At 31.2% G+C, this 27333-nt stretch overlaps 4 protein-coding genes across 4 annotated transcripts; all 4 read left to right on the top strand.

Annotated features, from left to right (window-relative positions):
• The first annotated feature begins 2655 nt into the window (after window positions 1-2655).
• Window positions 2656-3191, top strand: LOC111633948 (histone H4). Its single transcript, XM_023378603.1, has one exon. The coding sequence runs from the start codon at window positions 2718-2720 to the stop codon at window positions 3027-3029; it is 312 nt and encodes a 103-aa protein (XP_023234371.1). The 5' UTR covers window positions 2656-2717; the 3' UTR covers window positions 3030-3191.
• Window positions 3192-3352: 161 nt separating this feature from the next.
• Window positions 3353-4062, top strand: LOC111633946 (histone H2B-like). The gene has a single exon (XM_023378600.1). It carries the CDS (start codon window positions 3514-3516, stop codon window positions 3886-3888), a length of 375 nt encoding a protein of 124 aa, XP_023234368.1. The 5' UTR covers window positions 3353-3513; the 3' UTR covers window positions 3889-4062.
• A 6766-nt stretch (window positions 4063-10828) lies between these two features.
• Window positions 10829-11418, top strand: LOC111633947 (histone H4). The gene has a single exon (XM_023378602.1). It carries the CDS (start codon window positions 10945-10947, stop codon window positions 11254-11256), a length of 312 nt encoding a protein of 103 aa, XP_023234370.1. The 5' UTR covers window positions 10829-10944; the 3' UTR covers window positions 11257-11418.
• A 167-nt stretch (window positions 11419-11585) lies between these two features.
• LOC111633945 (histone H2B-like) lies at window positions 11586-12291 on the top strand. Its single transcript, XM_023378599.1, has one exon. The coding sequence runs from the start codon at window positions 11741-11743 to the stop codon at window positions 12113-12115; it is 375 nt and encodes a 124-aa protein (XP_023234367.1). The 5' UTR covers window positions 11586-11740; the 3' UTR covers window positions 12116-12291.
• The last annotated feature ends 15042 nt before the right edge of the window (window positions 12292-27333 follow it).

Raw genomic sequence — 27333 nt, 5'->3', positions numbered from 1 at the left:
TAGCAGTCGCTTTACAATCGCGAGAAATCGCAGCCGACTCGAAGACGGACTTCCTACTCCAAACCGTGATTGAAATCTTGTGGATCAGCAAACATTCCAGCCAATCGGAGAACGGTACAATCGTGAATCATTCTGGTAAGATGGCTTCAATAACATACGTAGTTACATTGTCAATCGGCGTGTACTTTAACCTATGGAACACATATAAGTTAGTTGATTGTGAAAGAAAAATGGAAATAAGAACTGAGGGAGAAGTTTTTACCGAAAATTTGTTCCTATTTAGGTGTTAGACAGTTGAAGAAAACCCAGAAGTACTGTACATAGCAAACTAACTGCTAGTGTTCAGTGGTTTTATCCACTAGGCCATCGATGGAGGCCGGATGGCCGAGCGGTCAAGATGGTAGCCTACCGCTCTGGGGGACCCGGGCTCTAACCCGAACGGGTCGAAAAATCCCCAGCATTTTTTTCGGGGTGGTCCGTTTGGATATGTCGGGCCCCATCCCTCACCACCCGGCAGCCCCATTGTGGGTCTGGCCGAACCCATAATGGTCTTGCGAAAAGAGGCCCTCTTAGTGCCCACAGGGCGGAAAGAGTATTAAAAAAAGCCACCGATGGGCTTTATAATTTGGCGCTCGCTTAAAGTCCTATTTCACGAAATATATCGTGAACGTTCAGTGAATGTGGTATACTTTATAATAAATTTATAGATGTTACGGATTGTGAACTATATGAACAGTTCCATCAACATAATCTATTAATGTACTGTACTGTACATCTAAGTACAGCCGAACATCAATATACGTGTAGTTCCTTCCTAAATAACTCCAACTTAGCACAGCTTTAATAAATATTAGTGAACGGGTCTTCCCATAAACGCTTCCCACGAAATGCCGAGTGAATAAACCACAGCACTACTGGTACTCGTGGGTTCATGCCTCGCTAACATTCTTATCACGTGGAGTTTTTTATGTTTTCTTCACATGACTAAAACTTCAGGAATCAGTTTTCCATAAAAATTCTTTCAGGAAACAACACATTCTGCCGTATTCCATTATTACGAACCAATCAAACAATCCCCCATAGAATCAAAGCGGTTAAGGTGGCAGCCTATCGCTCTGGGGAACCGGATCGACCCATTCGGATTTGATCCGGTTCCACTAGCGTAGCGAGGGAAGGTCAAGGGGTCTATCATGTCCTGGACTCCACTCGCAGAGGGGCGCCAAATGGTCTCCATGACAAACAAGATTTGTTTCTGGAGGGGGGAGGGGGAGGGGGCGTCAATAAAGTGTCGTGCCCCGGGCGCCTGTTATGTTCGCTACGCCACTGTCCGTTCACCAGGAACTTTTTGGGTTTTGTGGCGGCCGAATAATTGTAACTTAACGCTGCATCTGAAAATCCAGTTGGCGATATAAGAAAACGAGTGCAGTCCGTCCGCCATATTCCTTTTTCTCTCTCTCTCGGCTACGCTACTCACAAGTGAATGTTCTGTACCGACGCATGCTTGTAACCGATCGAGCATTACTCAATAAGTGTAAAACAAAATCTAGTACATGATTGTAAATAAATTTACATGGTGAGATATAAAGCTTCGGCTATTTTATATAATCAACGAACACTCAAGTTAAATGGTGCATCAACCACCAAAGGTTTTCTGTCCGGATATGTCGGGCCCCGTTCCTTACCACCCGGCCGAACCTTCAATGGGATTTCTGAAAAAAAAAACCCCTCGTAATGCCCAAGGGACGAAATGGATAAAAAACGATAGTGCCATTTATGTAAATGGCAGATTTATGTATTATTTCAAATGCAAACAGTTTGCCTAATACGAAATAAGAACATGTAATTAAATCTGAAGTATAAAACGTCGTAATTCTAAAGTATTTTCATGCTTCCGCTATCGCGTCGCATCGCATTTGTGAGCATTACAATGCATATGAGATTCATCGAAATTCAATTAAAATAATTTTAATTTATTAAAAATATTTTTATTTTTTAAAATGTTGTTTAATTAAATTATTAAGTTTTTTTCATTTAATAAAATAAAAAAAAAACATTATTTCTAAGCATTGACTAAATCTGAATGAGTCCTCATAGTGGCGCTCTAATCGTCCTAGTAAGAATTCAAATTAATTTTTAAAATCTTATATTGTAACATTTTTAATTAATTGTTAGCTGTAAAATTTTAAAATTATTTCTTAATTACTTTATTTATTAAATATTTCACTACAAAAAGTGCATTATAACTTATTCCTGAAAGAAATGTGATTTAAAATTCAAATAAATGTCCGAAGTTTGACCAATCAGAGAGCTCGATGTATAAAGCGATATTCGAGAATTTTCCATGTAGGTCACCATGGAAACAAAATAATAATAGTTTTCCTCTCTCCAATGATGTAATATCATAGGTCAACCAACATCACGTGATTAATTAATCTGTCGTGAACTTAATTAACAATTATAATAAAGTTTTAATTTAAATTTAATACCAGTAATTAATATAAAATTAAGATTTAACAATTATTATAATTTAGATATTATTTTACTTTTATAATACGTAATGATATTTACACCAATGAGGCGCTTAGCTTCATTAGTAATCGATGACGTTGCAGTTTTCTTTTACGTCGGTCGAGTTACATAAATAGAACGTGCGAGCGTTCTTTCGTATCGTGAAGTGTGTGGAAATAGTCTGCTTATAAGGTGAATTCTACGCAAAAATGTCTGGAAGAGGCAAAGGAGGAAAGGGATTAGGAAAAGGAGGCGCAAAGCGACATCGTAAAGTCCTTCGTGACAACATTCAAGGCATCACTAAACCCGCCATTCGTCGTTTAGCCAGACGTGGGGGTGTTAAACGTATCTCCGGTCTTATCTACGAGGAAACTCGTGGCGTGTTGAAAGTCTTTCTGGAGAATGTGATTCGTGATGCTGTGACCTATACAGAACACGCTAAAAGGAAAACTGTGACCGCTATGGATGTTGTGTACGCTTTGAAGAGGCAAGGACGTACTCTTTATGGATTTGGTGGATAAGTGTTTTCTTCTCCTATCCTGGAACATTTTTGGCCGATTTTTTGTAACTAAGAATAAGTATTATGTATATTCAGCATTTTAAATCTTTATAAATTATATGTAGACTTGTGTTTTTTCTTAATCTCTTGCTCAAAATTTCGTAAATAAAAAAATAAATTTTTAAATATTTAAATTTTAGATTCTGTTTTTACTTCTTAAAATATTTCCTTAAATTAATAGAAATGAATAATTCAAATTTGAAAATACAATAAATTTCGCTGAATGGCTTCTTGTTATTGGTTCGCGTTCGTATCACGTGTCCGAAAATCCGCTTACGTCGACATAACGAATCAATTACTCCGTTTAATCCAATCAAACGTTAGAAAATCAAATTACGGCTGGTTATTGGTTAGCGCGCCGGTCACGTGTAGAATTTTCAATCCATTCGCTCTGATATAAATAGAAGAGTCCGTAACTGCGTCATTGAGACGGTAGCAAGAGAAACATGCCTCCACAACCTAGCGGAAAAGCGGTTAAGAAAGCGGGCAAGTCGCAGAAGAACGTTAGGGCCGGCGATAAAAAGAAGAAAAAGAAAAGGAGGAAGGAAAGCTTTGGTATATACATTTACAAGGTGTTAAAGCAAGTGCATCCTGATACTGGAATCTCCAGTAAGGCCATGTCCATCATGAACAGTTTCGTTAATGATATATTCGAGAGAATTGCTGCTGAAGCATCACGTTTGGCTCACTACAATAAAAGGTCTACAATTACCAGTAGAGAGATCCAAACTGCGGTCAGATTACTGTTACCTGGTGAATTGGCTAAGCATGCAGTCTCCGAAGGAACCAAAGCTGTTACTAAATACACTAGTTCTAAGTAAACTGTGTTTGTTTTTTAATTTATGCACCCCTTAAATTCCATTTAGACCGGTTCAACAACCTCCTTGTTGAAGAAATAATGAATTTAATATTATTTATGCTTGTACAAAAATTGTTGACTATATTATAATGTATTATAAAGTATGTTCAGAATAAATGGGTTTTATCTTGTTGAACTGTTTTTGCTGTATCTATGGAGTGTATTCTTTCAACTTATGCAATGGTAATAACCATAAACAGTGTAGTTTAATTAAAAGAGTGGAAAGTAAAGTGTAACTTGCTATATTGCATTTGTAAAACAAACTGGTGAAAAACTTCAATCTTAATTGATTTAATTATTGCTCGTATTGTGGGTTGTCGAATCAGTTCGTATGCTAGTTTGCTAACTGGTAAATTGATTGCTATTTAAATAAGCTTTGTTCCATATTTATCTTTTAAATTGAGTGCAACGAGTGGCATTATCGACACTTACAAATAAGTTTTTTTTATTTACAGGGAAGTTTTCATCTAAAAATGCCAGATTACTACTAATATAGAACTTTTCTTTACACAAATTTTTATTAGTTCAGCTTTGTTGGAAGAACAGTATTAGTGAATTGAAAGTTATATCAATTGTTTTTAAGCATGCTTAAATTTTGATATTTGACATTGATTACTTACTAATTCATTTATCATAATTTGTGGTCAATGAATTATTCCTTATAATTTATTGATAGTATCTCAAAAAGAAATCATTGATTTATTTAGAAACTAGGCATCATCTTGTCCTCTATGTTTAATTAAGACAGAAAATGAAGTTTTATTATAAGAAGGTAAAAGCTGTTGCTCTCTAATTTTACATTTATTTTAAAAAATTGCAGCAAAAATTTATTGCTTTTTTTCCTTCAGTTTCCTACTTTATATAAAGTATATAATAGTTGTAATTTTTATAATTGAAATTCCAAAATTTTAGTATATTCTAAAATAAAAATTATTCTGACCTCAACTATTTAGATACAATTAAAAAAAAAAAAAAGAAATGAAGTTCTTTGAGGACTGAATTATTCCAAAAACATTTCCAATAAATATTGATTACCTTAACATTTTACTTTTGGTTATGAGTTTTTTAAATAAAAATTCACAAAATTTAACATTGTATTAAATTACTAAAGTAATTAGTTCATATGGCCAACATTGCTATTAAATGAAACATTATTGATCAAACATTTGATTATCTGCAGCTTACTATAGTTCAATTAACAGATTAAAATGATGTAGAACATAAATGGCAGAAATTTTTGTTAGAAACATTTGATTAAACTATCCAGAATTAATCATCAAATTAATTACATTTCTGATAGTATTAGAGTTATAGAATGGTCATGCACAAGATCATCATCTGAATTAGTTTTTATTTTCAGTAGGAATTAAATTTGATGGGCATCAGCAAGTATAGAAGATTTATGACTTAACACTGGGATAAAGAGAGAATTTCTCAATTATGTCTTACAACAGTTGAAGAAACAGTATCAAGGATGCTTCATGGTTTCTAACCCTGAATAGAGAGAGATATCCAAAATAATATGAATAATTAAATTTCCATAATATAAAACAGATGAAAAGCATTGTTTTTTTATTAATAAAGAAATATTCTGTCTTAAATATTTTATTTTCTGTCTCAGTAAGGATAGGAACCACTACAGGCCCATAAGTTTTCTCCAGGATAGATAGATAACTTGCAAGCATGGGAATTTTATAGCTACTCCAGGTATATCAATATGTAAGTCTTGTTATATTCATAATAATAAGTTAAATAAAAATGTTTCAATAAGTTTTTATATTTTTTTAAAATTTATTATAGGCCTAAGTAAAGTGTTTTTATTTAAAGATATGGATGAGTGAATCATTATGTAATCTGTTCATGATCCATACATACAAGTTTGATCGGATATGGATTGACCTCATGTTGATAATACAAGGGCAATCTGCCAATTTGGTAACTGCAGGGAAGTGCTTTTCTGTTGGAAACTGGTTCCTATTTAGGTGCAGGGTTTGGAGATTTTTTCCTGGGCCTGGAGAGATCTCAAGCTTGTAGTTGTTCCTATCCCTATAAAATTAATGCTAGTTTTACTAACAGGAAAAATATTTTTAAGATAGAATTCTTATTTATTAATAAAAAAGCAATTTATTTCATTAGTTCAGAAAACGGGAGCACCAGGTTTTATATAAGAAGCTCTCAACATGCTGTTTAGGTTAGACAGATGCAGAAATCCAGAAAAGTAAACAAGGTCCAAGTAGACAATATAGAAACACAAAACACGTGGTCAGCTTATTGGTCATATTTGAACCTGAGATTAACTACAGTATCAGTGTTCTGTGATTTTATATATTTGGCCTCTGGTGAGATCTTCCATTAACAGAATTGCAAGGTAGATGATCTAAAAAAATTACAAAAAATAAAATGTAACCATTTAATAAAGATTCTATTAAAATATAATTAATCATATGCACATAAAATCCAGATTGTTTAGATTACTCTAATTCCAGCTTTGATTAAGATTCAAAAAGGAATATTTTTTCAGATGGTTATGCAGTCAGGGCCATTGAGAGTTTGTATGAGGTCCAAGGTAGAGGACATTTACTCCTCAGCCTTTTTTCCATTTTTTTTTAACAGATGAAAAGCATTGTTTTTTATTAATAAAGAAATATTCTGTCTTAAATATTTTATTTTCTGTCTCAGTAAGGATAGGAACCACTACAGGCCCATAAGTTTTCTCCAGGTCCAAGAAAAAATCCTCAGTTCTTCCCTGTTGACTGTCCTGTGTGCAGTACAGCCTACCTCATTATAGACACACAATGTAAATAATTTTTATCTATACCTGAAATAGATTATGTGTAATGGAACAAAAATCTCTTGCTGTCTTATTTTTAGAATTATTTAGGCATTAAATATGAATGCAGTATTGAATGAAAAAATTGTTCTTTCACTATTGATAATTTAGTAAATTATTTTCCTTTTTTTGCCTGATATTTTAGAGTTAGATTTATCTAACTCAAAAATATCTTGACTTTGTTTTTAACACTTTCTATTCTTTAGACACTAAAATGATGATTTTCAAGACCATTGTAGGTTCAGGCAGGTCCAAAATGGGGGAGCTGGATAGTGAGGAACATAGCCTGACCTTGTTATCAGGGCAAACATCCTATGAAAATAATTCCTGAATTGTTCACCCAGGTTCAATCCTGGGTCTCCAGAGTATAGGCTGAAGCCTTAAGTGCCTCAGTCATCAGGCTGGCAAAAATCTTGATTAATAATACAGTAGAACCTCGAAAACTCAGCCTAATGTGGACCGAAGGGTGGCCGAGTTTGTAAAAATGCCGGGTTATCGGGAATGGGGTTAAAAAAAATAAGTACGAGTGTTTCCTCAGAAAATACTGTACTGTACTTGTATGTATTGTTTACTTGAGAATATAACAGAGAATAAACTGCCCAAATACCCTTAAACAAAGGAAAAGTACGTCCTTTATGAAGGCATAGAGCCTTTACTACATGAAAATGAAAATTAATGAATACACTGTGTACAGTAATTTACCTGATAAGACAGACCTCAGAAAAATACTTTATGAGAGCTTTTATACTTTTATAAAGCTGTCTATAATGAAAATTAATTAACTAAGGATTTTTTTGCCCTGCCAGGGTGTGGTCGAGTTATCCGGAGTGCCGGGTTATCGAGAGCCGAGTTTTCGAGGTTCTACTGTATATGAAATTCCTATGCAGTAAAGTTAAAAGTTAGTTATATGCTTACCTCTATTCTCTCATGTACTTTTAAGTTTAATTTGCCAAGTTGCAGTCACATTTTGCTAGAGATTAGTACAATCTAATGGTAAAATTCAGAATCTTTGCATATTGTGGCAGATAATGTACTTTACTACTTATAAAGCAATTTCTAGTGGTTGCAGGGCATATTTCTATCTTTTCACTCAATTTTCAGCCAGATAATCATATAATCATAAAACTGGAGATTCAATTTGAAGAACTGGAAATCTTACTGGTAACTTCATATCTTTTGTAAACATCATTGTATAAGTATTGTCAGTAACTTTCATACAGATCTTTGTATTGTTGTAAAATGGAGTTGAGAAATTTTGTATTTATTTATATGTATTTTCTTAGCACAATGTTGCTGTTGAGAACATATCACACAGGAACACTTTCAGAGGAAAAAGGTTATTTTATTGGTGTGGACGGATATGCATTTCGGGCTTTATGCCCCTCTTCAGTCCTATTATTACATATTTATCAGTAAATTGATTACAGGTTTACAAATTTACAGAATTCATTGAAAAAATTAGGTTACGTGTACAATGATTTATATAATAAAACTTAATTACCTGAGATAGTGGCAGTTAAACCAAAATGACTCGCAAGATATATACACATAGTTTAAAAAGGGGGAAAAAGGAGCTAATAGTTCTATTGGTTCAATACATATACACATGAGGATAGTATAACATGTGCTAAATAAAATACAAAAAGGGGTTAAAAACAAAATTAAGATTAAGTATATAATAAGAGATGGAATTTTTAAAAATAATGTAGTACCTGTAGGATGTGACATAATTCAGATGAGATGTGCAGAGAACATAGACAAGATGGGAGAGGTTACAAAGAAGTGAGTGAACCTTGTAACATACACTGTAAGGTTGGTGTGACTTGCACAGTGGGGAATGATGAGGGGAGGGTGGTAGAACATCTTAATGTGCTTTGCTACTTAAGAATGGCTGCCAGATGTCATTTATGACTGCACCTGTATTTAAGTTCATTCTGTGTGTTTCTTTAGTTTTAATAATTTCAATATGTTCGTAGAATTTCCTTTTAATAATATTTTTTTCTCTTTTAAGTATTTTGACGCTGTCGAGTGAGATCTTGCAGCCAGTTTGGTTGCAATGAGCGGCAACTGCAGATTGATGTAATTATACTTTATGGCTCTTATATGTTCTTTAATACGGGTTTTTAGTACTCTGCTAGTTTCACCTATGTAATAGTATTTAGGTTGATTTGAGAAATTTTTGATCAACCAAGATTTGAGAAATTTTCTTTCGCAATGCCTCAAAGCAAAGTATCCAATATTGAGACTGCGATTTGACAAACCACATTATGTTGGATTCGCATCAACTCTAAGGTGTGAAATTATAAAAATTATAGATTTTTTGCCCTCGTACATTTTTGTTTTATTCTAGCTACTTATTTAATTTTTACAGAGTACACAGACAAGGAAAAGGTAAATAAAAATAAATATTCTAATTCATGCTCCATTTTACAGAGAATGATCACAAAACTGTATTTGTAAAACTTTATCCTAGGTTTCCTTGTTAGAGAATATTTTAACAGATTTAGTAGATGATAGACTAAATATGGATCTGGTATGATATGACCTTGCAATTTGCTCTGAGGCATTGTGAAAGAGAGAATTTCTCAATTTGCCTTACAAGAGTATAAAAATATAAAACAGTTATTGGAGACGGTTTTAATGACTTCTTGCTGTCAACAAGAAAAATTACAACCAGAAGAATAGAAGAGAAAATTAAAATTAGTGCAGGTAATGGAAGAAAGCATAAACATAGCTTTTCACTGGTTAGCCATTTACAGTTTGTAACTACTCTGAAAATGTATGTTTATAAATTAATTACAAATAAATAAATCACTAATAATTTCAAGAAACTAACTGTTATTAATTATAATAAACATTATTTACTAAAATCTGACATTTTTAGATTACATTCTTATATTTAACACTTCTAAACTATTAAATGTAAACAGTTCTTTAGTAAGTTCAATTACAGAATATAAAAAGAAAAAAGATGGAAAAAGTAGGAAAGTCATTAATCATATTTACTTGTCGATTGTGAGGAAATGTTTTATGTAATTGCTTACTCAATGCTTGTCAGATAGGTGAAATCACTAATATCCATAATACTAATAAAACATTTTAATTTGTTTAATCCCTTCTAATTTCTTGGATAATCATCAGGCAATCACACAGAACTAAATTCAAGATTCAAAAATGATTGTTTTGAATGTAGCAAATATATTTAAAATCATAAAAAAAATTTATATGGTAGCATTTTAAGTTTGATTACCTGAAGACATTGGGTACATTCCAGTATGCATCAAACAACACATTGGTGAACCACAATGTACTAAAGTGTGTTCTGATCTAAACTGATGAGTTCATTAGGACAGTGACTAATGTACTGTACAGTACATAGCACTCATTGGATTGTGGATATGTTCAGCTCTGATGAAATAATATGGCTGCTTTCACAGGTATATTATTAACACCATTTTTGCTACTCATCTGTATTAACCTAAATTTATTTTGACACAATAGTTTGCAAATGCCAAACTAGTACTTCTGCCATCTTTTTAAAATAACAGATGTTTCAGTAAAAACTTATGAAACTGTTCACCGATTNGAATTCAAATTAATTTTTAAAATCTTATATTGTAACATTTTTAATTAATTGTTAGCTGTAAAATTTTAAAATTATTTCTTAATTACTTTATTTATTAAATATTTCACTACAAAAAGTGCATTATAACTTATTCCTGAAAGAAATGTGATTTAAAATTCAAATAAATGTGTGCGAAGTTTGACCAATCAGAGAGCTCGATGTATAAAGCGATATTCGAGAATTTTCCATGTAGGTCACCATGGAAACAAAATAATAATAGTTTTCCTCTCTCCAATGATGTAATATCATAGGTCAACCAACATCACGTGATTAATTAATCTGTCGTGAACTTAATTAACAATTATAATAAAGTTTTAATTTAAATTTAATACCAGTAATTAATATAAAATTAAGATTTAACAATTATTATAATTTAGATATTATTTCACTTTTATAATACGTAATGATATTTACACCAATGAGGCGCTTAGCTTCATTAGTAATCGATGACGTTGCAGTTTTCTTTTACGTCGGTCGAGTTACATAAATAGAACGTGCGAGCGTTCTTTCGTATCGTGAAGTGTGTGGAAATAGTCTGTTTATAAGGTGAATTCTACGCAAAAATGTCTGGAAGAGGCAAAGGAGGAAAGGGATTAGGAAAAGGAGGCGCAAAGCGACATCGTAAAGTCCTTCGTGACAACATTCAAGGCATCACTAAACCCGCCATTCGTCGTTTAGCCAGACGTGGGGGTGTTAAACGTATCTCCGGTCTTATCTACGAGGAAACTCGTGGCGTGTTGAAAGTCTTTCTGGAGAATGTGATTCGTGATGCTGTGACCTATACAGAACACGCTAAAAGGAAAACTGTGACCGCTATGGATGTTGTGTACGCTTTGAAGAGGCAAGGACGTACTCTTTATGGATTTGGTGGATAAGTGTTTTCTTCTCCTATCCTGGAACATTTTTGGCCGATTTTTTGTAACTAAGAATAAGTATTATGTATATTCAGCATTTTAAATCTTTATAAATTATATGTAGACTTGTGTTTTTTCTTAATCTCTTGCTCAAAATTTCGTAAATAAAAAAATAAATTTTTAAATATTTAAATTTTAGATTCTGTTTTTACTTCTTAAAATATTTCCTTAAATTAATAGAAATGAATAATTCAAATTTGAAAATACAATAAATTTCGCTGAATGGCTTCTTGTTATTGGTTCGCGTTCGTATCACGTGTCCGAAAATCCGCTTACGTCGACATAACGAATCAATTACTCCGTTTAATCCAATCAAACGTTAGAAAATCAAATTACGGCTGGTTATTGGTTAGCGCGCCGGTCACGTGTAGAATTTTCAATCCATTCGCTCTGATATAAATAGAAGAGTCCGTAACTGCGTCATTGAGACGGTAGCAAGAGAAACATGCCTCCACAACCTAGCGGAAAAGCGGTTAAGAAAGCGGGCAAGTCGCAGAAGAACGTTAGGGCCGGCGATAAAAAGAAGAAAAAGAAAAGGAGGAAGGAAAGCTTTGGTATATACATTTACAAGGTGTTAAAGCAAGTGCATCCTGATACTGGAATCTCCAGTAAGGCCATGTCCATCATGAACAGTTTCGTTAATGATATATTCGAGAGAATTGCTGCTGAAGCATCACGTTTGGCTCACTACAATAAAAGGTCTACAATTACCAGTAGAGAGATCCAAACTGCGGTCAGATTACTGTTACCTGGTGAATTGGCTAAGCATGCAGTCTCCGAAGGAACCAAAGCTGTTACTAAATACACTAGTTCTAAGTAAATTGTGTTTGTTTTTTAATTTATGCACCCCTTAAATTCCATTTAGACCGGTTCAACAGCCTCCTTGTTGAAGAAATAATGAATTTAATATTTATGCTTGTACAAAAATTGTTGACTATATTATAATGTATTATAAAGTATGTTCAGAATAAATGGGTTTTATCTTGTTGAACTGTTTTTGCTGTATCTATGGAGTGTATTCTTTCAACTTATGCAATGGTAATAACCATAAACAGTGTAGTTTAATTAAAAGAGTGGAAAGTAAAGTGTAACTTGCTATATTGCATTTTTAAAACAAACTGGTGAAAAACTTCAATCTTAATTGATTTAATTATTGCTCGTATTGTGGGTTGTCGAATCAGTTCGTATGCTAGTTTGCTAACTGGTAAATTGATTGCTATTTAAATAAGCTTTGTTCCATATTTATCTTTTAAATTGAGTGCAACGAGTGGCATTATCGACACTTACAAATAAGTTTTTTTTATTTACAGGGAAGTTTTCATCTAAAAATGCCAGATTACTACTAATATAGAACTTTTCTTTACACAAATTTTTATTAGTTCAGCTTTGTTGGAAGAACAGTATTAGTGAATTGAAAGTTATATCAATTGTTTTTAAGCATGCTTAAATTTTGATATTTGACATTGATTACTTACTAATTCATTTATCATAATTTGTGGTCAATGAATTATTCCTTATAATTTATTGATAGTATCTCAAAAAGAAATCATTGATTTATTTAGAAACTAGGCATCATCTTGTCCTCTATGTTTAATTAAGACAGAAAATGAAGTTTTATTATAAGAAGGTAAAAGCTGTTGCTCTCTAATTTTACATTTATTTTAAAAAATTGCAGCAAAAATTTATTGCTTTTTTTCCTTCAGTTTCCTACTTTATATAAAGTATATAATAGTTGTAATTTTTATAATTGAAATTCCAAAATTTTAGTATATTCTAAAATAAAAATTATTCTGACCTCAACTATTTAGATACAATTAAAAAAAAAAAAAAGAAATGAAGTTCTTTGAGGACTGAATTATTCCAAAAACATTTCCAATAAATATTGATTACCTTAACATTTTACTTTTGGTTATGAGTTTTTTAAATAAAAATTCACAAAATTTAACATTGTATTAAATTACTAAAGTAATTAGTTCATATGGCCAACATTGCTATTAAATGAAACATTATTGATCAAACATTTGATTATCTGCAGCTTACTATAGTTCAATTAACAGATTAAAATGATGTAGAACATAAATGGCAGAAATTTTTGTTAGAAACATTTGATTAAACTATCCAGAATTAATCATCAAATTAATTACATTTCTGATAGTATTAGAGTTATAGAATGGTCATGCACAAGATCATCATCTGAATTAGTTTTTATTTTCAGTAGGAATTAAATTTGATGGGCATCAGCAAGTATAGAAGATTTATGACTTAACACTGGGATAAAGAGAGAATTTCTCAATTATGTCTTACAACAGTTGAAGAAACAGTATCAAGGATGCTTCATGGTTTCTAACCCTGAATAGAGAGAGATATCCAAAAGAATATGAATAATTAAATTTCCATAATATAAAACAGATGAAAAGCATTGTTTTTTTATTAATAAAGAAATATTCTGTCTTAAATATTTTATTTTCTGTCTCAGTAAGGATAGGAACCACTACAGGCCCATAAGTTTTCTCCAGGATAGATAGATAACTTGCAAGCATGGGAATTTTATAGCTACTCCAGGTATATCAATATGTAAGTCTTGTTATATTCATAATAATAAGTTAAATAAAAATGTTTCAATAAGTTTTTATATTTTTTTAAAATTTATTATAGGCCTAAGTAAAGTGTTTTTATTTAAAGATATGGATGAGTGAATCATTATGTAATCTGTTCATGATCCATACATACAAGTTTGATCGGATATGGATTGACCTCATGTTGATAATACAAGGGCAATCTGCCAATTTGGTAACTGCAGGGAAGTGCTTTTCTGTTGGAAACTGGTTCCTATTTAGGTGCAGGGTTTGGAGATTTTTTCCTGGGCCTGGAGAGATCTCAAGCTTGTAGTTGTTCCTATCCCTATAAAATTAATGCTAGTTTTACTAACAGGAAAAATATTTTTAAGATAGAATTCTTATTTATTAATAAAAAAGCAATTTATTTCATTAGTTCAGAAAACGGGAGCACCAGGTTTTATATAAGAAGCTCTCAACATGCTGTTTAGGTTAGACAGATGCAGAAATCCAGAAAAGTAAACAAGGTCCAAGTAGACAATATAGAAACACAAAACACGTGGTCAGCTTATTGGTCATATTTGAACCTGAGATTAACTACAGTATCAGTGTTCTGTGATTTTATATATTTGGCCTCTGGTGAGATCTTCCATTAACAGAATTGCAAGGTAGATGATCTAAAAAAATTACAAAAAATAAAATGTAACCATTTAATAAAGATTCTATTAAAATATAATTAATCATATGCACATAAAATCCAGATTGTTTAGATTACTCTAATTCCAGCTTTGATTAAGATTCAAAAAGGAATATTTTTTCAGATGGTTATGCAGTCAGGGCCATTGAGAGTTTGTATGAGGTCCAAGGTAGAGGACATTTACTCCTCAGCCTTTTTTCCATTTTTTTTTAACAGATGAAAAGCATTGTTTTTTATTAATAAAGAAATATTCTGTCTTAAATATTTTATTTTCTGTCTCAGTAAGGATAGGAACCACTACAGGCCCATAAGTTTTCTCCAGGTCCAAGAAAAAATCCTCAGTTCTTCCCTGTTGACTGTCCTGTGTGCAGTACAGCCTACCTCATTATAGACACACAATGTAAATAATTTTTATCTATACCTGAAATAGATTATGTGTAATGGAACAAAAATCTCTTGCTGTCTTATTTTTAGAATTATTTAGGCATTAAATATGAATGCAGTATTGAATGAAAAAATTGTTCTTTCACTATTGATAATTTAGTAAATTATTTTCCTTTTTTTGCCTGATATTTTAGAGTTAGATTTATCTAACTCAAAAATATCTTGACTTTGTTTTTAACACTTTCTATTCTTTAGACACTAAAATGATGATTTTCAAGACCATTGTAGGTTCAGGCAGGTCCAAAATGGGGGAGCTGGATAGTGAGGAACATAGCCTGACCTTGTTATCAGGGCAAACATCCTATGAAAATAATTCCTGAATTGTTCACCCAGGTTCAATCCTGGGTCTCCAGAGTATAGGCTGAAGCCTTAAGTGCCTCAGTCATCAGGCTGGCAAAAATCTTGATTAATAATACAGTAGAACCTCGAAAACTCAGCCTAATGTGGACCGAAGGGTGGCCGAGTTTGTAAAAATGCCGGGTTATCGGGAATGGGGTTAAAAAAAATAAGTACGAGTGTTTCCTCAGAAAATACTGTACTGTACTTGTATGTATTGTTTACTTGAGAATATAACAGAGAATAAACTGCCCAAATACCCTTAAACAAAGGAAAAGTACGTCCTTTATGAAGGCATAGAGCCTTTACTACATGAAAATGAAAATTAATGAATACACTGTGTACAGTAATTTACCTGATAAGACAGACTTCAGAAAAATACTTTATGAGAGCTTTTATACTTTTATAAAGCTGTCTATAATGAAAATTAATTAACTAAGGATTTTTTTGCCCTGCCAGGGTGTGGTCGAGTTATCCGGAGTGCCGGGTTATCGAGAGCCGAGTTTTCGAGGTTCTACTGTATATGAAATTCCTATGCAGTAAAGTTAAAAGTTAGTTATATGCTTACCTCTATTCTCTCATGTACTTTTAAGTTTAATTTGCCAAGTTGCAGTCACATTTTGCTAGAGATTAGTACAATCTAATGGTAAAATTCAGAATCTTTGCATATTGTGGCAGATAATGTACTTTACTACTTATAAAGCAATTTCTAGTGGTTGCAGGGCATATTTCTATCTTTTCACTCAATTTTCAGCCAGATAATCATATAATCATAAAACTGGAGATTCAATTTGAAGAACTGGAAATCTTACTGGTAACTTCATATCTTTTGTAAACATCATTGTATAAGTATTGTCAGTAACTTTCATACAGATCTTTGTATTGTTGTAAAATGGAGTTGAGAAATTTTGTATTTATTTATATGTATTTTCTTAGCACAGTGTTGCTGTTGAGAACATATCACACAGGAACACTTTCAGAGGAAAAAGGTTATTTTATTGGTGTGGACGGATATGCATTTCGGGCTTTATGCCCCTCTTCAGTCCTATTATTACATATTTATCAGTAAATTGATTACAGGTTTACAAATTTACAGAATTCATTGAAAAAATTAGGTTACGTGTACAATGATTTATATAATAAAACTTAATTACCTGAGATAGTGGCAGTTAAACCAAAATGACTCGCAAGATATATACACATAGTTTAAAAAGGGGGAAAAAGGAGCTAATAGTTCTATTGGTTCAATACATATACACATGAGGATAGTATAACATGTGCTAAATAAAATACAAAAAGGGGTTAAAAACAAAATTAAGATTAAGTATATAATAAGAGATGGAATTTTTAAAAATAACGTAGTACCTGTAGGATGTGACATAATTCAGATGAGATGTGCAGAGAACATAGACAAGATGGGAGAGGTTACAAAGAAGTGAGTGAACCTTGTAACATACACTGTAAGGTTGGTGTGACTTGCACAGTGGGGAATGATGAGGGGAGGGTGGTAGAACATCTTAATGTGCTTTGCTACTTAAGAATGGCTGCCAGATGTCATTTATGACTGCACCTGTATTTAAGTTCATTCTGTGTGTTTCTTTAGTTTTAATAATTTCAATATGTTCGTAGAATTTCCTTTTAATAATATTTTTTTCTCTTTTAAGTATTTTGACGCTGTCGAGTGAGATCTTGCAGCCAGTTTGGTTGCAATGAGCGGCAACTGCAGATTGATGTAATTATACTTTATGGCTCTTATATGTTCTTTAATACGGGTTTTTAGTACTCTGCTAGTTTCACCTATGTAATAGTATTTAGGTTGATTTGAGAAATTTTTGATCAACCAAGATTTGAGAAATTTTCTTTCGCAATGCCTCAAAGCAAAGTATCCAATATTGAGACTGCGATTTGACAAACCACATTATGTTGGATTCGCATCAACTCTAAGGTGTGAAATTATAAAAATTATAGATTTTTTGCCCTCGTACATTTTTGTTTTATTCTAGCTACTTATTTAATTTTTACAGAGTACACAGACAAGGAAAAGGTAAATAAAAATAAATATTCTAATTCATGCTCCATTTTACAGAGAATGATCACAAAACTGTATTTGTAAAACTTTATCCTAGGTTTCCTTGTTAGAGAATATTTTAACAGATTTAGTAGATGATAGACTAAATATGGATCTGGTATGATATGACCTTGCAATTTGCTCTGAGGCATTGTGAAAGAGAGAATTTCTCAATTTGCCTTACAAGAGTATAAAAATATAAAACAGTTATTGGAGACGGTTTTAATGACTTCTTGCTGTCAACAAGAAAAATTACAACCAGAAGAATAGAAGAGAAAATTAAAATTAGTGCAGGTAATGGAAGAAAGCATAAACATAGCTTTTCACTGGTTAGCCATTTACAGTTTGTAACTACTCTGAAAATGTATGTTTATAAATTAATTACAAATAAATAAATCACTAATAATTTCAAGAAACTAACTGTTATTAATTATAATAAACATTATTTACTAAAATCTGACATTTTTAGATTACATTCTTATATTTAACACTTCTAAACTATTAAATGTAAACAGTTCTTTAGTAAGTTCAATTACAGAATATAAAAAGAAAAAAGATGGAAAAAGTAGGAAAGTCATTAATCATATTTACTTGTCGATTGTGAGGAAATGTTTTATGTAATTGCTTACTCAATGCTTGTCAGATAGGTGAAATCACTAATATCCATAATACTAATAAAACATTTTAATTTGTTTAATCCCTTCTAATTTCTTGGATAATCATCAGGCAATCACACAGAACTAAATTCAAGATTCAAAAATGATTGTTTTGAATGTAGCAAATATATTTAAAATCATAAAAAAAATTTATATGGTAGCATTTTAAGTTTGATTACCTGAAGACATTGGGTACATTCCAGTATGCATCAAACAACACATGGTGAACCACAATGTACTAAAGTGTGTTCTGATCTAAACTGATGAGTTCATTAGGACAGTGACTAATGTACTGTACAGTACATAGCACTCATTGGATTGTGGATATGTTCAGCTCTGATGAAATAATATGGCTGCTTTCACATGTATATTATTAACACCATTTTTGCTACTCATCTGTATTAACCTAAATTTATTTTGACACAATAGTTTGCAAATGCCAAACTAGTACTTCTGCCATCTTTTTAAAATAACAGATGTTTCAGTAAAAACTTATGAAACTGTTCACCGATTAAATTGGTACCAAGACTGATGTATACTGAAATGTACCCATTAAGATTTCCTTTGTCAAAAGTGCCAGCCAGCATTTATGTAGTGTATAAATTTTAAAGAACTTAATGTTTAAAGACAGAAGTTTCCTCTTCCTTTTTATTGATTAATTTTTACTAACTGGAAGATTTGTAATCTTTAATCTCAGGATTTATTAAAATGAGAAAGAAGTAACTGTAGTATATTGGCTCATTTTGCTCATCTTAGATAACTGAATCTCTTTTATATAAAGTTCTCTCTTGTTAATGTACAAAACTGGTTTATTAGAGATTCCATTACAGCTTTCAAGTCTAATTCATTCAGGGATAGAAAATTTATTAAATTAAAGATGGAATTTAACATTTTACTCTTAATTATGAGTTTAAGGCTTAAACTTACTAATATGGAAAACTGTTTTGTTATAAGTCAATAAAGTAGAAGTTTTGTTTGTAGTAAAAGTAGCTTGGAGTTAACACTTGAAGTTTAAAAGTTTTTTTTTTATGAAGAAAGCAGTGAGAATGAATGAATGTGATTACATTTTTCATTATGAAAATTTCATAGTCATATATATTTCTCATAAATTTCATGTTAAAAGGTTTGCAAACTCTACATTAACATTTAATCATTCATGTATACTTTATTTGAAGTACCTTTATAGGTACTTCAAATAAAGTATACATGGTATAGGGTATATAAAGGTTTGAGTACCTTTTTGTCTCAATGATTATTGATAAATGAATCTCAAACAATGCCTTTAGCTAATTTATTATAAAATAATGAGACATTGTCTGATTATAAACATTTTTAATTAATGAGCATTGTGTTTTGGTGTAGATCTAAAAAGGATAACTATATATTCAAGTATGGCTGATGAGGGTTTTGGATCAAAATGCATACCAGTTAGTGTTGCCACCAGGCCAGTTTTTAAATTTATGGTCCAGATTAATTATTTATTTGTCTGGTTTTTGTAGAAATTTGAAATTATGATGAAACAAAATAAAGTTGTAAAAATATTTGCAAGTATTTTATTTTAATGGTTAAAGCCTTTAGCTTCACATCCCCACCCAAACTTATCTCTAGGCAGAGTGCCAGAAAGTGTACTTTTAAACTTGTAACTTGCAAATATCTCTGACAAATATTAAGTTGTTCCAACACAAGTCCCTAACTGGTTTTTAAACTGACATGTGCATTGATCAGTTCTTGGCTGTAAAATGACATTGCATATACCTCGTACGGTTTCAAATTCAAACTAGTCAGGGACTTGTGCTGGAACAAAGCTATTGTCCGGGTCAGCAATTTTGAAAAGGTGGCAACACTAATACCAGTAATAAACTGCATTCTGATAATAGAAATGCCATTTTAATGTCCTTAGTAACAGTGTGATAAGTCTGTTATCTCTGCTACACAGTGTTTGAGATTTATTTACCTTTATACAGTTCTATTTGTATTAGTTGCTGAAAAATTCACATACAAAAGCTGGTACAAACTTGTTAAGTTCAATTGTAACATGTGTCAGGTGTGTGGGTGTTATCAAGTGTTGATGGACATGCTCTGTCACATGTGTCAGGTGGGTGATGTAATATTATTCACTTGTTTGAGACGTTAAAGTTCAATTGTGTTGTTATTGTTGTAAAGGAAATGTGTACTGTTTTTAGACCATGTAAATGGGAACATTTTACACCATCATCTCATTTTATATAACAAAACTTATCTCTTATTTCAATATGTTGTAATGCATTTTGTTCCTGTCTGATGAGCACTTTTCAAGCCAAAATATGTCATAATGTCATAACCAATTGAAATAAAGGATAAATTTGTACTTGACTTGCAAATTTTCCAGCAAATCATGTAGATAGAACCTTATACAGTAACGCAAATATATATAAATAAAATATCCCAACTATCAATCAAAAGAAATTGCTTAAACAGTTTTATTTATATAATTTAAACTTTATTTTCAATAATTAAATTATTATACATCACTTAAATCATAAGAGTCAGCCAATAATGATAAAAGTCTAATTTTTTTATTTATTAAAACTCTAAAAACTACTAAATATTTATATAATTATTAAATAAAATATCCATTTAATTTATGATCTGAATTAGATATCTTTTATTGATATATTACAAAAAAATTGCAGTTAGTAAATAAATATATGTAAAATTTGTCAGTGATTTAAATAACTTTGTTTAAAAACAAAACACATATCTTAGTAAAAATATTTTATCACTTTGAAATGACATCATTTGATATCATTCTTAAATGGTTTTAGGATATTTTCAAATAAACAAATGGCATACAATATCAATTAATGCCAGTTACTATATAAATTCTTTGAATTTGTCTTTGAGTTCTAATAATATAAAAAATTTTTAAATCAAATAATTGCTTTTAATATTACAGCTTTGAAGATTGCATTTTCTTTTCTAGAAAGGGAAATATTTTAGAGTGGAGATATAAAACAAAATATAAACTAGTACAAAAGAGCTCAAATAGAAATTAAAAGAAGCAAAAATTCACCTTGAGGTTCTGTTCATAATTATGTCAGAATGGAATGTCTAGGTTTGTCTAAAGGATAAACAAGAAAAGATTGAGACTAGAAAGATTGGTGTTTATTATTATTATTATACAAGTTTTGAAGTAAATTCCAATTTGTAAGATTTCTGAGTGATATTGCAGATCTATGTACATTTGATTTTCATACCAGTAAAATTCTATGCTCTTAAGGAAGAGTAAACATCAAAGAAAAGCACAGTTTGATTACAATAGGCATTTGAAATGACACTTCTCTAGTTCCACCTTTAAGACAGACTGCTTCTATCTTTAAACAATTTATAACTGTAGTAAAATGTCAAGAGAGTAAAGTTTACACTGACTTTAAGCATGACCAACAGTCTGTACATGTATAAAGAAAATATGATGACGACGACAACTATCCAAACTCATGAACATAAAATGCCCTGGCTAACTGGGGATCTATTAATTAACAAACAGGTTAAGCCTTGCCTCAAGCACTAATGGTCCTTGTCAGTTGTGCACTATCCACAAATAACTCAAAACACAACAAAAACCAAAACAGTTATTTTGGAAAAAGAATAAAAAGATTATTTGAATGTTTGTGATATTAATGAAGTTATCAAAGTTTCAATTTAACAAAAAATATGAGAGATGTAACCAGATCTAACTGAATAAGCACTTCTATGCAATATTGCAACTGCTCCCATTTTAGTGCAAAACAAACAAGAGGTCATAAAAGCTCTAAGAGTGGATTAGAGAAAATTCCTGGAGAAAGTTATTATTCTATTTTGTACTAGTTTACATTTTGTTTTATATCTCCATTCTAAAATATTTCCCTTTCTAGAAAAGAAAATGCAATCTTCAAAGCTGTAATATTAAAAACNAGAGACATCCAAAAGAATATGAATAATTAAATTTCCATAATATAAAACAGATGAAAAGCATTGTTTTTTTATTAATAAAGAAATATTCTGTCTTAAATATTTTATTTTCTGTCTCAGTAAGGATAGGAACCACTACAGGCCCATAAGTTTTCTCCAGGATAGATAGATAACTTGCAAGCATGGGAATTTTATAGCTACTCCAGGTATATCAATATGTAAGTCTTGTTATATTCATAATAATAAGTTAAATAAAAATGTTTCAATAAGTTTTTATATTTTTTTAAAATTTATTATAGGCCTAAGTAAAGTGTTTTTATTTAAAGATATGGATGAGTGAATCATTATGTAATCTGTTCATGATCCATACATACAAGTTTGATCGGATATGGATTGACCTCATGTTGATAATACAAGGGCAATCTGCCAATTTGGTAACTGCAGGGAAGTGCTTTTCTGTTGGAAACTGGTTCCTATTTAGGTGCAGGGTTTGGAGATTTTTTCCTGGGCCTGGAGAGATCTCAGGCTTGTAGTTGTTCCTATCCCTATAAAATTAATGCTAGTTTTACTAACAGGAAAAATATTTTTAAGATAGAATTCTTATTTATTAATAAAAAAGCAATTTATTTCATTAGTTCAGAAAACGGGAGCACCAGGTTTTATATAAGAAGCTCTCAACATGCTGTTTAGGTTAGACAGATGCAGAAATCCAGAAAAGTAAACAAGGTCCAAGTAGACAATATAGAAACACAAAACACGTGGTCAGCTTATTGGTCATATTTGAACCTGAGATTAACTACAGTATCAGTGTTCTGTGATTTTATATATTTGGCCTCTGGTGAGATCTTCCATTAACAGAATTGCAAGGTAGATGATCTAAAAAAATTACAAAAAATAAAATGTAACCATTTAATAAAGATTCTATTAAAATATAGTTAATCATATGCACATAAAATCCAGATTGTTTAGATTACTCTAATTCCAGCTTTGATTAAGATTCAAAAAGGAATATTTTTTCAGATGGTTATGCAGTCAGGGCCATTGAGAGTTTGTATGAGGTCCAAGGTAGAGGACATTTACTCCTCAGCCTTTTTTCCATTTTTTTTTAACAGATGAAAAGCATTGTTTTTTATTAATAAAGAAATATTCTGTCTTAAATATTTTATTTTCTGTCTCAGTAAGGATAGGAACCACTACAGGCCCATAAGTTTTCTCCAGGTCCAAGAAAAAATCCTCAGTTCTTCCCTGTTGACTGTCCTGTGTGCAGTACAGCCTACCTCATTATAGACACACAATGTAAATAATTTTTATCTATACCTGAAATAGATTATGTGTAATGGAACAAAAATCTCTTGCTGTCTTATTTTTAGAATTATTTAGGCATTAAATATGAATGCAGTATTGAATGAAAAAATTGTTCTTTCACTATTGATAATTTAGTAAATTATTTTCCTTTTTTTGCCTGATATTTTAGAGTTAGATTTATCTAACTCAAAAATATCTTGACTTTGTTTTTAACACTTTCTATTCTTTAGACACTAAAATGATGATTTTCAAGACCATTGTAGGTTCAGGCAGGTCCAAAATGGGGGAGCTGGATAGTGAGGAACATAGCCTGACCTTGTTATCAGGGCAAACATCCTATGAAAATAATTCCTGAATTGTTCACCCAGGTTCAATCCTGGGTCTCCAGAGTATAGGCTGAAGCCTTAAGTGCCTCAGTCATCAGGCTGGCAAAAATCTTGATTAATAATACAGTAGAACCTCGAAAACTCAGCCTAATGTGGACCGAAGGGTGGCCGAGTTTGTAAAAATGCCGGGTTATCGGGAATGGGGTTAAAAAAAATAAGTACGAGTGTTTCCTCAGAAAATACTGTACTGTACTTGTATGTATTGTTTACTTGAGAATATAACAGAGAATAAACTGCCCAAATACCCTTAAACAAAGGAAAAGTACGTCCTTTATGAAGGCATAGAGCCTTTACTACATGAAAATGAAAATTAATGAATACACTGTGTACAGTAATTTACCTGATAAGACANGCTAAATAAAATACAAAAAGGGGTTAAAAACAAAATTAAGATTAAGTATATAATAAGAGATGGAATTTTTAAAAATAACGTAGTACCTGTAGGATGTGACATAATTCAGATGAGATGTGCAGAGAACATAGACAAGATGGGAGAGGTTACAAAGAAGTGAGTGAACCTTGTAACATACACTGTAAGGTTGGTGTGACTTGCACAGTGGGGAATGATGAGGGGAGGGTGGTAGAACATCTTAATGTGCTTTGCTACTTAAGAATGGCTGCCAGATGTCATTTATGACTGCACCTGTATTTAAGTTCATTCTGTGTGTTTCTTTAGTTTTAATAATTTCAATATGTTCGTAGAATTTCCTTTTAATAATATTTTTTTCTCTTTTAAGTATTTTGACGCTGTCGAGTGAGATCTTGCAGCCAGTTTGGTTGCAATGAGCGGCAACTGCAGATTGATGTAATTATACTTTATGGCTCTTATATGTTCTTTAATACGGGTTTTTAGTACTCTGCTAGTTTCACCTATGTAATAGTATTTAGGTTGATTTGAGAAATTTTTGATCAACCAAGATTTGAGAAATTTTCTTTCGCAATGCCTCAAAGCAAAGTATCCAATATTGAGACTGCGATTTGACAAACCACATTATGTTGGATTCACATCAACTCTAAGGTGTGAAATTATAAAAATTATAGATTTTTTGCCCTCGTACATTTTTGTTTTATTCTAGCTACTTATTTAATTTTTACAGAGTACACAGACAAGGAAAAGGTAAATAAAAATAAATATTCTAATTCATGCTCCATTTTACAGAGAATGATCACAAAACTGTATTTGTAAAACTTTATCCTAGGTCTCCTTGTTAGAGAATATTTTAACAGATTTAGTAGATGATAGACTAAATATGGATCTGGTATGATATGACCTTGCAATTTGCTCTGAGGCATTGTGAAAGAGAGAATTTCTCAATTTGCCTTACAAGAGTATAAAAATATAAAACAGTTATTGGAGACGGTTTTAATGACTTCTTGCTGTCAACAAGAAAAATTACAACCAGAAGAATAGAAGAGAAAATTAAAATTAGTGCAGGTAATGGAAGAAAGCATAAACATAGCTTTTCACTGGTTAGCCATTTACAGTTTGTAACTACTCTGAAAATGTATGTTTATAAATTAATTACAAATAAATAAATCACTAATAATTTCAAGAAACTAACTGTTATTAATTATAATAAACATTATTTACTAAAATCTGACATTTTTAGATTACATTCTTATATTTAACACTTCTAAACTATTAAATGTAAACAGTTCTTTAGTAAGTTCAATTACAGAATATAAAAAGAAAAAAGATGGAAAAAGTAGGAAAGTCATTAATCATATTTACTTGTTGATTGTGAGGAAATGTTTTATGTAATTGCTTACTCAATGCTTGTCAGATAGGTGAAATCACTAATATCCATAATACTAATAAAACATTTTAATTTGTTTAATCCCTTCTAATTTCTTGGATAATCATCAGGCAATCACACAGAACTAAATTCAAGATTCAAAAATGATTGTTTTGAATGTAGCAAATATATTTAAAATCATAAAAAAAATTTATATGGTAGCATTTTAAGTTTGATTACCTGAAGACATTGGGTACATTCCAGTATGCATCAAACAACACATGGTGAACCACAATGTACTAAAGTGTGTTCTGATCTAAACTGATGAGTTCATTAGGACAGTGACTAATGTACTGTACAGTACATAGCACTCATTGGATTGTGGATATGTTCAGCTCTGATGAAATAATATGGCTGCTTTCACATGTATATTATTAACACCATTTTTGCTACTCATCTGTATTAACCTAAATTTATTTTGACACAATAGTTTGCAAATGCCAAACTAGTACTTCTGCCATCTTTTTAAAATAACAGATGTTTCAGTAAAAACTTATGAAACTGTTCACCGATTTAATTGGTACCAAGACTGATGTATCCTGAAATGTACCCATTAAGATTTCCTTTGTCAAAAGTGCCAGCCAGCATTTATGTAGTGTATAATTTTTAAAGAACTTAATGTTTAAAGACAGAAGTTTCCTCTTCCTTTTTATTGATTAATTTTTACTAACTGGAAGATTTGTAATCTTTAATCTCAGGATTTATTAAAATGAGAAAGAAGTAACTGTAGTATATTGGCTCATTTTGCTCATCTTAGATAACTGAATCTCTTTTATATAAAGTTCTCTCTTGTTAATGTACAAAACTGGTTTATTAGAGATTCCATTACAGCTTTCAAGTCTAATTCATTCAGGGATAGAAAATTTATTAAATTAAAGATGGAATTTAACATTTTACTCTTAATTATGAGTTTAAGGCTTAAACTTACTAATATGGAAAACTGTTTTGTTATAAGTCAATAAAGTAGAAGTTTTGTTTGTAGTAAAAGTAGCTTGGAGTTAACATTTGAAGTTTAAAAGTTTTTTTTTTATGAAGAAAGCAGTGAGAATGAATGAATGTGATTACATTTTTCATTATGAAAATTTCATAGTCATATATATTTCTCATAAATTTCATGTTAAAAGGTTTGCAAACTCTACATTAACATTTAATCATTCATGTATACTTTATTTGAAGTACCTTTATAGGTACTTCAAATAAAGTATACATGGTATAGGGTATATAAAGGTTTGAGTACCTTTTTGTCTCAATGATTATTGATAAATGAATCTCAAACAATGCCTTTAGCTAATTTATTATAAAATAATGAGACATTGTCTGATTATAAACATTTTTAATTAATGAGCATTGTGTTTTGGTGTAGATCTAAAAAGGATAACTATATATTCAAGTATGGCTGATGAGGGTTTTGGATCAAAATGCATACCAGTTAGTGTTGCCACCAGGCCAGTTTTTAAATTTATGGTCCAGATTAATTATTTATTTGTCTGGTTTTTGTAGAAATTTGAAATTATGATGAAACAAAATAAAGTTGTAAAAATATTTGCAAGTATTTTATTTTAATGGTTAAAGCCTTTAGCTTCACATCCCCACCCAAACTTATCTCTAGGCAGAGTGCCAGAAAGTGTACTTTTAAACTTGTAACTTGCAAATATCTCTGACAAATATTAAGTTGTTCCAACACAAGTCCCTAACTGGTTTTTAAACTGACATGTGCATTGATCAGTTCTTGGCTGTAAAATGACATTGCATATACCTTGTACGGTTTCAAATTCAAACTAGTCAGGGACTTGTGCTGGAACAAAGCTATTGTCTGGGTCAGCAATTTTGAAAAGGTGGCAACACTAATACCAGTAATAAACTGC

The sequence above is a fragment of the Centruroides sculpturatus genome, unplaced genomic scaffold, assembly GCF_000671375.1.
Source record: "Centruroides sculpturatus isolate CEXI.00-Female unplaced genomic scaffold, Cexi_2.0 scaffold858, whole genome shotgun sequence".
NCBI lineage: Eukaryota > Metazoa > Arthropoda > Arachnida > Scorpiones > Buthidae > Centruroides > Centruroides sculpturatus.
The sequence above is the reverse complement of the archived record's forward strand: the minus strand, read 5'-3'. Positions and strand labels throughout refer to the sequence as shown.

What these genes read in the sequence shown, in the direction of transcription:
- LOC111633948 (XM_023378603.1), top strand. Translation starts at nt 2,718, where the DNA reads ATGTCTGGAAGAGGCAAAGGAGGAAAGGGATTAGGAAAAGGAGGCGCA.
- LOC111633947 (XM_023378602.1), top strand. Translation starts at nt 10,945, where the DNA reads ATGTCTGGAAGAGGCAAAGGAGGAAAGGGATTAGGAAAAGGAGGCGCA.
- LOC111633945 (XM_023378599.1), top strand. Translation starts at nt 11,741, where the DNA reads ATGCCTCCACAACCTAGCGGAAAAGCGGTTAAGAAAGCGGGCAAGTCG.
- LOC111633946 (XM_023378600.1), top strand. Translation starts at nt 3,514, where the DNA reads ATGCCTCCACAACCTAGCGGAAAAGCGGTTAAGAAAGCGGGCAAGTCG.